Here is an 11691-nt window from a genome sequence, read left to right as displayed (position 1 = left end):
TTCTTGTTCTCATGTTCTTTCTGTTCTACTTTTAATTTTTTAAAATATTTTAGGACAAACTGCATCTTTTCTACTCAGTGTTATCTGGTGCAGTGTATGTGGGGAGTGTCTTAAAATTTTTTTGCATACTCTATTTCTGCTGTACAGTGGTCAGGCTATCAAGGGTGTATTTTTAATAGAAAATATACCTTATATGTACAGAGTACATGACATCTGCATTTCAGTCTGGGATCTTGGAGAGAAGTTGTGCTTGTGTTCCATTTACTTTAAAGTTGTTTTCTTATTTTGCTGTGGGAACTGGTTAAACTTGTGTAGTAAGACCTGAAGCAGTGTATTAACAGAATTTTTGGCCTGTTCTCTGTAAATATACAGAGGTCAGGAATTCTGTGGCAACAGGTATGAATTAAAATACTATGTAAGAAGGAGGATTTATTTTGGGTTTCTTTTGGGTGGCTAAAATTACCTACTGTAATACAGAATGCATTATTTTTTCCCAGTAATTCTGATTTCTGAGAAGTAGCTTATTTTCTTTTCCATCTTTCTGAAGGATTTGTGAGACAATATCTGGAAATAAGGATAGCATTGTTCCTTTGGGTATATCACCTCAGTTTCATCTCTGTTAAGTTTTGGTGATAATGCATGGGCATGAACACATGGAAGAAGCAGCTTGTTTTAGTAAAGAGGTTTTTACTATTAAGCAATTGCTTAAGAAGTTCTCCTGTCTGAAGACTGAAGCTGGACAAATGTTAACTAGACTTAATTTTTCTTTTCCTCTCCTTTCCTTCCTCTCCTTTCCTTCCTCTCCTTTCCTTCCTCTCCTTTCCTTCCTCTCCTTTCTTTCCTCTCCTTTCTTCCCTCTCCTTTCTTTCCTCTCCTTTCTTTCCTCTCCTTTCTTTCCTCTCCTTTCTTTCCTCTCCTTTCTTTCCTCTCCTTTCTCTTCTCCAGCTGTTGCAATCTTGAATTCAAGTTTGGGTTTGTTTTATGTTTTCTTAAGTAGTTCCTGGTAGGCCAAACCAAAGAATTAAGGGAAGTAGGTCAGAATAATAACTTTTAATAGTCTCTTGTAGCCTTGAATATAAATTGGTAATCATCTAGTGTGACTAACAGCTAGCAATAAGCAAAAATGACAGAATTTAGGTTGCACTTGCAACGTATGTTAAAAACTTGTTTATTTTTCCATAAAACCTGCAAAATATTTCAGCATTTGTAGCTCCAGGTAGTTTAAGCATGTGACCTTTTCAGAGGATTGTACATAGGGAAAGCAATCTGTACACCTGAAATGAAACCTTACTTCTGGTCTCCTTTCTTGCAGAGTCTGCAGCAGTCGAGGAGTCGGACTGAGTTCAAGTTCAGAAGTGCTTTACACATGAAATCTACTGGCTCTCTAGCTGATTCTGCCCTGTCACCATCTCAACAGGTAGAGAGCTTTTGTGCCTGAGCCATGCAGTAAGTCAGGCTGTTCCTAGTGTGGTTGTCCTGTGTCAGTCAGTGTGATCAAAGGCGCACTGAAACCTTCAGTTTTCTTTGGGGAATGTGTCAAGGAGACAGGAATGCATGGCAGATCTGTCACAAAAGTTCCCTAGGAAAAAGCCTAGTAGGTTTGGTTTTGATTTTTAGCACTCATAGAGTTTAGTGAGAGAAGAAATTTTCCTGTCATTCTATCAGAGCTTCTGTTCTAAAATGGAACAAAGATACCTGGGGCATTGGGGGAGCATCTGCTTGAGTCAAAGTAGTGTTTTGCTCTGGGTTATTCCCCCCGCTGAAGTTGGGGATTTTTTTGGTGGGGTTTTGTTTTTTTGGTTGGTGGTGGGTTTTGGGGTTTTTTTGTCTTCCTTACAGCTCCTGTAATAGGATGCTTGGGGCAGGAGTAGGTGTGGAAAAGCCTTTCTTTATAAGGTTGACATAAAAAGTTGTGCTTCCTTAGAATTCTAACACTCACTATTTTTGCTGTAGTTAGATGTCTTTTTGGTTTGGTTTTTAGGTAGATGGATAATTTACACTTCAAAAAGCAGTTAGTACATACTCTTTCAATGCTAGATCACAGTTAAAACTATAATCTTTCTAGAAGTATGCATCCCTCTGAGGTTTTTCTTGCAATGAGAAGCCATGTTTTGGACCTTTTTCTGCCTCTCTCGTGTAATACATATAAATTGCTATAGATTTACGATGATAATGGTAGTAGTAGCAGCATACTACTTGTATGGTAGTTTGGGCTTTGGTAATTGAAGCTCCTTCTTGTGTTCTCTGATTAGCAAAAAAACCAGACTCATTTTAGTATGTCAGATATCCGCAGTCATTACCAGGGAGGAAAGATGCTCTTTTTGTTGTGGGTGAATTTATGTTTGAGAATGCAATAAAAACTCATCTATCCAAAAGTTTTGGATATAGTTTTAACTTCATTGATCTGCTGTGTTGTAATGGAATACAGGGTTGTCCTGATGAACTTGGGGATATGGGCAGTAGTTTATATCCTATAAGGGTGAGATTTTGCGTGGCATTGGAAAGAATTCTGCTGTGTGATACAAATTATCTTAAAAAAATATACAGCTTCATGAAGTTACTGTCAGGAACTTCTCTTTCAAATCAGAAAAAAAAATAAAAAAGAGTAATTGCCTAGTATATAAAATACTAAAATATGGTCATATGTACTATATTAGCTGTGCAACTGAAGCACATACCTTTAAATTTGTCACCTCTTACTTGTTATTTCACGTTGACGACTAGCAGTTTGTAATGTTGTCTGTTGTTCTTATGAATTTACCATTTTAAAGAGTCATTGTAAATTAGCGTAGCATTAGATTAACTTTGCTTTATGTCCCTGTTTCCTGCCTTCCCAATGCAGTGGAAAGACATTTGAGCAGGATTTGAGGTACCAAGCTCCTTAATATGAGAATAAAAAGCTGCAGTGGCTTTGGAGAAGCCTCAGGATGGGGCTGTTTAACCTCGGATTTTGTATAGTCTTGAGGAATAGAGTTAGAGCATCCTCAAGCAGGGATGGCTACTAGTGGTTACACTTGCCATTTACCAGTTGAAATGGTATCTGAACCTCCGGTTCATGTTTTTCAATGATTATTTTTAAACTAATGAAGTCAAAAAGACCTCAAACCAGTCGACCCAAAAACCAGCATAGGGATGTTGGTCCCAAAAAGGCAGCATAACCTGAATAACACCGAAAATTAATGTGGCTGTGCTATTGTAGTAATAGACTGAGGTATTGTTTTCTAGGTACAAAAATGGTCATGCTTTCTGTGCAGGACAGGGATGACAAGACAAGAAAAGCTTGTTTAAAGCATTTGATAGTTAGACCTGTTAGACAGGGTAAATGATAGTTATTCTGCATGCATGCGAGGATATATAAAAATAAAATAGCTTGTTCAATAATTATCCCTAGTGCTGCCAATTCTGTTTTGGCAGAATATTCTAAAGGTCTTTTTTCTTATTTCCCCCCCCCTTTTTTCTTTTTATACTGCTCTCTACCTCTTCCTATTTTTCCATACCTTCTTCTTTTTTTTTTTTTTTTTTAAAAATAACACCTATCACTTAAATGTCTTTCTCACTTGGCCATTTGTTCTCTGAAAGTTTCTGCATCTTACCAAACTTGTTAGCCACTCTTTTAGCCAGAGACTTGGGTAAAAGATGGAAGATTGAGAAGTATGGAAGTCTCTTCTACAATCTCCAAAACAAAAGGGAATTTTTTGGAATGCTTTGCATATACTTGGCAGCTTGTGGGTGGATTTGGATGCTCCTGGGAATTTAAACCTGTAGTACTGCTTGTGTCTGTCTCTTCTTCTACTTCCTTGAACATGTAATTTAAAAACCTGTTGGCCTATTTAGTCAAATTTGAGGGAGAGAAGAGTCTCAAAGATACTTGAGCTTCCTAGGTTTGGTGAATAACAGGTAGCTGAGTAATAGAGAGTTCCGGGAGCAGTAATAGTTGCTGCGATTGCGTATCTTATTGGGACCAGAGAATTCATATAGGGTAGAGTAAGTAAGCAGACTTCGGGTTTGATAACACAAAGTACGACTCCTTACACTTTGTACTATAGAAGAAAGCAAGAGCTCTCACTTGCAGCTGGAATATTGTGACTGAAACCCTTATGCTATTTTAATGTTTGTGTTACAACAGCAACTGAAAATCATGTGGCTGTAGCAGCTGGAATTTTAATCCTTTTAATTATGATAGATTTTCAAAGCATGTTCTGGCTGATTTGGTCAGCTGACTGCATAGTATGTACAATAACATCAAGTGATTGCACAAATTCTGAGAGCTGTGGTCACCTCACTGGAACGGGATGTATTTTTAGGTCTCTCTGCTAGTAACAGTCAAGTGCGTGTACTTAAGCATCTCATATGAACTGAAGCTAGTTGCTGACACTACACTATAAGAAAAGGACAGCTGTTCATTCTTGCTATTGTCATTGATCTGACACTATCTTCTCATCAAATTGTGTGGCAAGGAACACAATGGGGCATATACACTATGTTATTTTAATGAGGGTTTTCTTCGAGTCAGTAATGATACTCTCTGCCAGTCCTTTCAGTTTTCTGTATTGGAGGAAATTAAAGCACTTAGATACCTTCAGCAAGAATTTTCTTCTCTCTCCCCTTTACCCAACAGCTTTTTCCTTTACAAGACAATGTTTGGGAAGAGGGTGTAGTACTAGTGTTATATTGGTTATAGTTCTTCAAAGGAAAATGATTCATGTGTGGATGCTTTTAATCAATGAATCAAAGAGGTGTTAAGTTTCATGGTTCACAAAGTTAGCTTACAAAATGAAGTGACCATTTGTAGATTAATGAATGTGCTAATTCTTGAGGTCTTATCCATTTATTTCACCAGTTTGAAAGGGTCACTTGTTTGGTTGTTGGGTTGGCTCGGGTTTTTTTGTGTTGGTTTTTTTTTTTGGTGGATTTTTTTGTTTGTTTGTTTTGTGGTTTTTTGTTTGTTTGTTTTTTGTTTTTGTTTTCCTTTGGACTTAATTTGCAATTGGATAATTGAGTTATATCAAAAGCCTTAACTAGTTTAAGCAGTCCAGGATACTCATGACTGCCCAAAACAGCTGTTGAGCTTGAAGCCCAGGTATTAAAATTAAAAATGCAGAAGAGGACATTTAATATATATAAAAGGACTTTGTAGTAATCTATAAATAAAACATGACATTCTGAGTAAATTGAAGTTCTGTAGCAGGTGCTGTGAAGTTAAGGCTTGCAAGCAGGACACAGAATTTTACTGAATGTCCTGCTGATGGTCTACTGTTGTCCAAAGAGATTTTCAGTTACATATTTAGTTAAGGAGTCAAAGAATTTGAATTTTAAGAGAAATGACAAACTAATATTAAACTTCTTAGTGACCAATAAAATTCTTATTTATGGAAACTGAAAAATAGGTTACTTGAGCTATTTAATTGAACACATGCATAACTTTCTTTATAAAAACAATTACAGACACCTGTTAATAGAACTAAAATCAGCATCTACATATTGGTAAAACATGTTATTTTAGTGTCTGCTCTGGCTTTCATGTAGTGTCTGTAGGTGATACTTGATGGTTTGGTCAGGCTTTCTGTCTTCCACACTTCAAAATCCATTTGCTTGTATGAAATCATTAAATTTTGGTGAATATTAGCTTATATCTGAAAGGAGTCCAGAAGCCTGAGAAAAGCCAGTATCATCATGCAACTTGGGTTTCACAATCTGACTTGTAAAGACCAAGATAGTGTGCTAGGGAGGAGGATGTTTTACTGTCTTAATCGAATGTTCTTCTGTGTAAGTTCACATAGGCTATTTAAAGATAGTATTTGATGATGGTTGACTAATTTAGGGTATGTCTACACAAATGGTGCAGGCAAACACGAGCTCAGTTGACTGCATGCTGAGCTGTCTGCATGCAGACCAGCTTTGGCCTAGAAGCAATAGAACAGTGCTAGCATAGCATAGCAGTGTGTGAGCTAACACACCTGCCTTCTGCTCTAGAAGTGGCTCACTTCTGACCACCTTAAAGTAAGCAGGGCACACAGGTTTTTGCAAAGTAGGTAAACTTTAAAAAAAACAAAAACAAACCAAAACCAAAAAAAAAGCCGAAGCCAAAACCAAACCACCATCAAACCACCAAACATAATTATGGATAACTGATTAAATTAAGCCTTACTGATACCAGACTAGGCTCTGTGAGGGCTCTTGCATTATGAGCTAGTAATTGTCAGGGCTGTTTCCATTTCGTGTTAAGCACTTTAAAATACGCACATAACCTAAGAGCTTCCTTTTGATCTTTGCTTACCTGATGACTTAAGGAAAACTAGAGTTTAGTTTCAGTATTGATGTAAAAGTCTGAAATTTTCTTTGGTCTAGCAACAGGTAGGTTGCTGTGTTTGTCAGGAATTATGTAGAGAGGGCTTTGCCGGAAGAACTAAAAATATCTCCAGACAAGTCAATTTTCTCTTTTTAATTCTCTACTGAACACATTTCAGCTCTTTGCAGTAGTTGCTATCTGACTTAATATGCAAGTTGAAAACAGGTTGTGTGCCAGAAGGGTTTCATAAAATGTTTAGCAAGTCAGTCACTGAGTTCAGTAACTGATGCACTTGGTAATTTATTCAAATCTTACTTGTTACTCGGTATATAAATATTAAGGTGTGGTGGGGAAAACTCAGCTGTGTTTTGCCTGCTAAGTGTATCGCATATGCTTCTTTGTTAGAAGTGTTCAGGAGAGTGGGTGGCTAAAATATTTGAGTTATCCAAATTACGATGGATGGGGGGGATGATGCTACTTAAAGTTGGCATGAATTTCAAAGCATTTAAAAAATACGAGTGAGTGAAGTGTCACATAGATTTCTATTTAAATGCTTTAAATTATTTAAAGTGGAGTGTCTAAAAGGCAGTTTTGTTTCCTCTTACCTTCAGTTTGAACAAAAGGAAAAATAAAAAGCAGTTTTATTTTTACAGTTTAGATTCTTTAAGCATTTATTTTTTGAGAAAATTGCTGGAAGGTGGGGAGTGAGGAAAAGATAGAACTGAGCAATGTATTTTTGACACAGTGTTTTGAGATTTGGCTTTATGCAAGTCATTCTCTGATATTTCAGAACTGCACTCCCTAGTGCTATCAATTCTGAGAGGGAATTTGTTAGAGCATAGTGGAGAGATTGATCACTTGTGTGAGCCTACACTACAACTAGTGAGCAGTTCCAGATCTTCTCCAAGTATGGTACAAAGACGCAAAATTTACTCTCTTCCCCTTCACCCCCTCCCACTCCTTTTTTTTTTTTTCCTTTTTCTTCCACCACGAAGAATTATTTTTTTGTTTGTGTCAGTATAATACTATGCAATGAATTTTGTTTGGATTTTTATTGCTTTTTGATCTTGTTATGTGAAGTTGTTGAGATACCCTTATACACAGAGCTGCTGGTATTATCATCAGGACAGCCGTAGGATACATTAAAAAAATCACCTTTTGTGGGTTGAACTGGAGGTATAGATAAGACTGTGTTGGGTAATAGGTTTTATGTAAAAGATTTCAGTGAAATAAAAGGAATTGGTTAATGCATAACATAACTGTTACCCTTGGGCAGCACCTACTATAAAAATAAGGGAGGAGCTATAGGCTATGGATGAAGAAGAGTGAAGAGCTGTTGTAAAGGACTCCCGTCAGAAGCATGGAGTGGGGGAAAATGGGACACAACAGGGAACTGAGATACATGCTGAGGGCTGCAGATTGCCTTCCACAAAACTGCATGAAGAGGGCATCAGAAGTTTAGATGGTATGAGGCAGCCCAGGGAATAGGTTGCTGCTGTTTAATTTGGAGAACTGGAGATGAGGATGAATCTCGCTTCCTTTATTTTGTCTCCCTACTATGTAGAGTTGTATGGTTTATGATTTTAGGTAGTAGGCCGTAGAAGAAGTAGGAGAAAAACAATGTTTTGTTTTTCATTGAATCTTCCATTTGCAGTGGGAAGGGAAGAAGAGCTATTCCAGAGGGATGATTACACAACATTTTTACCTAATTTCCATGTAGTAAACCTGGCGAATAAATGCCTAGACTGTGTCTTGAACTTTGATAAATGTGTATCTTTAATTTTCAGGTGAACCTTTAAATACTATTTCTTTGAGAGAAAATGTCACACTTTCTTAAAATGGCTACTGATCAGCTCACATTCTGTTAATACATATCTTTCTGTACATGTAGAAGATGCGAAACTGCAAATAATTGTAAATATTCACAATATTGAGTTACATTCTATGATTTTGTCTCCTTTCTCTTTACTCAGAATTGGATTTACAGTCATGGAGGAACATCAGCAGCATGTACACTGTGTGAACTGTGTCAGCCGTCGTTGTATGACCAGACCAGAGCCTGGCGTTTCCTGTGATTTGATTGGCTGCCCGTTGGTTTGTGGAGCAGTTTTTCACTCATGTAAAGCTGAGGAACATCGCATGTTATGTCCACTTGAAAGAGTGCCTTGTTTGAACAGTGGCTTTGGATGTCCCTTCATAGTAGCCCGAAATAAAATTGCTGATCATCTAGAAGTTTGTCCTGCAAGTGTGGTGTGTTGTACCATGGAGTGGAATAGATGGCCAGTCAGTTACGCAGACCGAAAATCTTATGAAAATCTGAGTAAAGATGTTGATGAAGTGGAACAACTAGATATGGCTTTAGCCCTTCAAGACCAGCGCATGTTATTAGAATCACTTAAAGTAGCAACTATGATGTCAAAAGCAGGTGATCAAATACCAGAATCCAGAGAGCAAACCTCTGTCAAATCAAGTGCCCCAGATACAGTGCATTCAAATGGTTTGATGCCTGTAGATGAAGAGTCTTATGGTGCTCTTTATCAAGCTACTGTAGAAACAACGAGGAGTTTAGCTGCTGCTCTGGATATCCTGAACACTGCTACAAGGGACATTAATATGTTAAGTTCAAGCCTCTGCAGTTCACCACAGGAAATGAAAGAAGATACTGAGATTAAAGAACAAGCTTCTAATGGCATTATTCAGGATAAAAAGTCTGACCATGAATATCCAGATGAAGATGACATAGGAGCAGTTGGGGGGATAAAATTTGACAGCCTGAGTCAAAATTCACAAATGGAGCAAAATGGTTCTAGTGATATTTGTTACGATGTAGTGCAAAAACATGACTTACATCTAAACCTCAGTAACTCACTTTTGTGTAATGGCTTTCATGTAGAAAACGAATGTTCAAAAGTGTTGGACCAGAATGAAGATCTTGGTGTGTCTAATTCAAAACCATCCAGTGTAGCAAATGGTGAATGTACTGCTTCTCGTGATGATGAAGCATTACAGTCTAGCAGCTCCTTCCCTGTAACAGCACAACTTAAAGAAGTAGTATCAGCTGATCACTTAGTTAATGGCAATGTTAATCATGTACTACTTCCCCATAATGCTAACGAAGAAGAAATGTTAGAGAGACAAGTGGAACAAGAAAGATTGAGAAATGTAGATGCATTCTCACTTTTACGGCATCGATCGTACAACTTCATTGTTAACAACTATTGGTCTACATTAAAAGAAGACAAAGCTGTTGATACATCAGATTTGGAGATAACAGAAGATCCTATGGGTCTTCAAGGCATTGATCTAATCACAGCAGCTCTGTTGTTTTGCCTAGGAGACTCTCCCGGCGGTAGGGGGATATCAGAAAGTCGCGCTGTTGATGTGTATCACATTGACTTTGGGACCCAAACATTTTCTCTCCCATCTGCTATACTGGCCACGAATACAATGGTGGGGGAAATAGCTTCAGCTTCTGCATGTGATCATGCCAACCCACAGCTCTCAAATCCAAGTCCATTCCAGACCCTTGGACTGGATTTGGTATTGGAATATGTGGCTAGATACCAAACAAAACAGCGTTCAATGTTTACATTTGTTTGTGGACAGTTGTTTAGGAGGAATGAATTTTCATCGCATTTTAAGAATGTGCATGGTGACATTCATGCTGGCCTTAATGGCTGGATGGAGCAGAGGTGTCCTTTGGCATATTATGGGTGTACATATTCTCAACGAAGGTTTTGCCCTTCAACACAAGGGGCAAAAATTATTCATGACCGCCACTTACGGTCATTTGGAGTTCAGCCTTCTATATCCACAGTATTAGTAGAACCAGCAAAAAGCTGCTTAATTGGACTACACAATGACCATCTGAGTAGTCTACCTTTTGAGGTTCTGCAGCACATCGCTAGTTTTCTAGATGGCTTTAGTTTATGTCAGCTTTCCAGAGTGTCACGTTTAATGAGAGATGTGTGTGGAAGCTTGCTTCAAGCACGTGGAATGGTGATACTACTATGGGAGAAGAGAAAGTATGCAGATAGAAGTTCTTGGCAGATAAAAGAAAAGGTAAGTTATTTAATTTCGAATATTTCAGAGTTCTCTTAATGTTTTCCCTGATCACTATTGTTACTACTGTTTGGGTTTTTTTTATGCAATATCCCTTCAAGAAACAGATTGTTGCACAGAACAACGAATAGTTAAAATTGTTAGCAGGTTTGTTTGGTCTTCTCCACACTTGGAGAAGTAGAAGTACTGTTGGTGTAGTTTTTACTTCATGTAGGTAAATTAACCTCTTTTTCCCAAGATTTATAAACATTAGATGATTACTCTTTAATATCAATATTCCATGAAAGTGCAAAAGTTGCCTACAGAGTTTGCTTTTTTGCCTTACATTGTTTACAGCAATTTTAATTTTTGCTAACTTGTTGAGATCCTATCCATTGCCATGATACTGAGTGCCTTAAGGATGTAAATAATTCTTAAAACCTTTGGGTGACCTTTGTATAGTACAGTTTTCATCACCACCACTCTCCCCTGACCCGCAGAGTTATCTGCAGCAATCCTTCAGAATTGCAGAAGTTAATCATTTCAGAAATGGATCGTTGTGACTGGTCATGCAGTACTTTGTCATTCAACTTCTGATTGCATAATAGAATCATAGAATAGTTAGGGTTGGAAGGGACCTTAAGATTATCTAGTTCCAACCCCCCCTGCCATGAGCAGGGACACCACATGCTAAACTATGTTGCCCAAGGCTCTGTCTGTCTTCCCAGTGTTCAGAATTGACTTGGAATCTGACTTAAGCTGAGACTGATTATACAAAATTTAGCATTGTATGTTTTTGTCATGTTGTTTTTTACTGTCATTTATAGTAGATGTAAAACATTGCCTGAAAGCAATACAGCATAAGGATTTAAATCCAGGTATCTTAAAACATTGTGAGCCTAAGTGCAACTTATTTTCTAGGTTTGGCGCTTCAGTACAGCCTTCTGTACTGTGAACGAATGGAAGTTTGCTGACATCGTAAGCATGGCTGACCACTTGAAGAAATGTAGCTATAATGCTGTAGAAAGAAGAGAGGAGGCTGTTCCGCTGCCATGTATGTGTGTAACAAGAGAACTCACTAAAGAAGGACGTTCGCTGCGCTCTGTTTTGAAACCAGTACTTTAAATATTGCAACCACTCCAATTGCACATACACTCAAGCACCTGATATAACCTCGGTAATCTTATGTGACACTTTATTAATGTACTAAAGATACTTTCTAGCTAAATCTACTCTGTCACTGTGTATATAAGGTTTGAAGTGACATTTATTTTTTATAATACTGTTTAGCTGGAAAGTAATGAAAGTTGCCTTAATGTCTGAAAAATTTGGAACTTGCTGGACAGGGTAGTTTTATCTAA

General features: G+C 37.7%; 1 protein-coding gene across 1 annotated transcript; it reads left to right on the top strand.

Annotated features, from left to right (window-relative positions):
* The first annotated feature begins 1311 nt into the window (after positions 1-1311).
* FBXO30 (F-box protein 30) lies at positions 1312-11455 on the top strand. Its single transcript, XM_010015772.1, has 3 exons — positions 1312-1417; positions 8263-10351; positions 11252-11455. Exons 2-3 carry the CDS (start codon positions 8279-8281, stop codon positions 11453-11455), a joined length of 2277 nt encoding a protein of 758 aa, XP_010014074.1. The 5' UTR covers positions 1312-1417; positions 8263-8278.
* The last annotated feature ends 236 nt before the right edge of the window (positions 11456-11691 follow it).

Source organism: Nestor notabilis, unplaced genomic scaffold, assembly GCF_000696875.1.
Source record: "Nestor notabilis isolate BGI_N333 unplaced genomic scaffold, ASM69687v1 scaffold13200, whole genome shotgun sequence".
Lineage (NCBI taxonomy): Eukaryota > Metazoa > Chordata > Aves > Psittaciformes > Psittacidae > Nestor > Nestor notabilis.
Note: the sequence above shows the minus strand (reverse complement) of the source record. Positions and strands in the feature narration are given on the sequence as shown.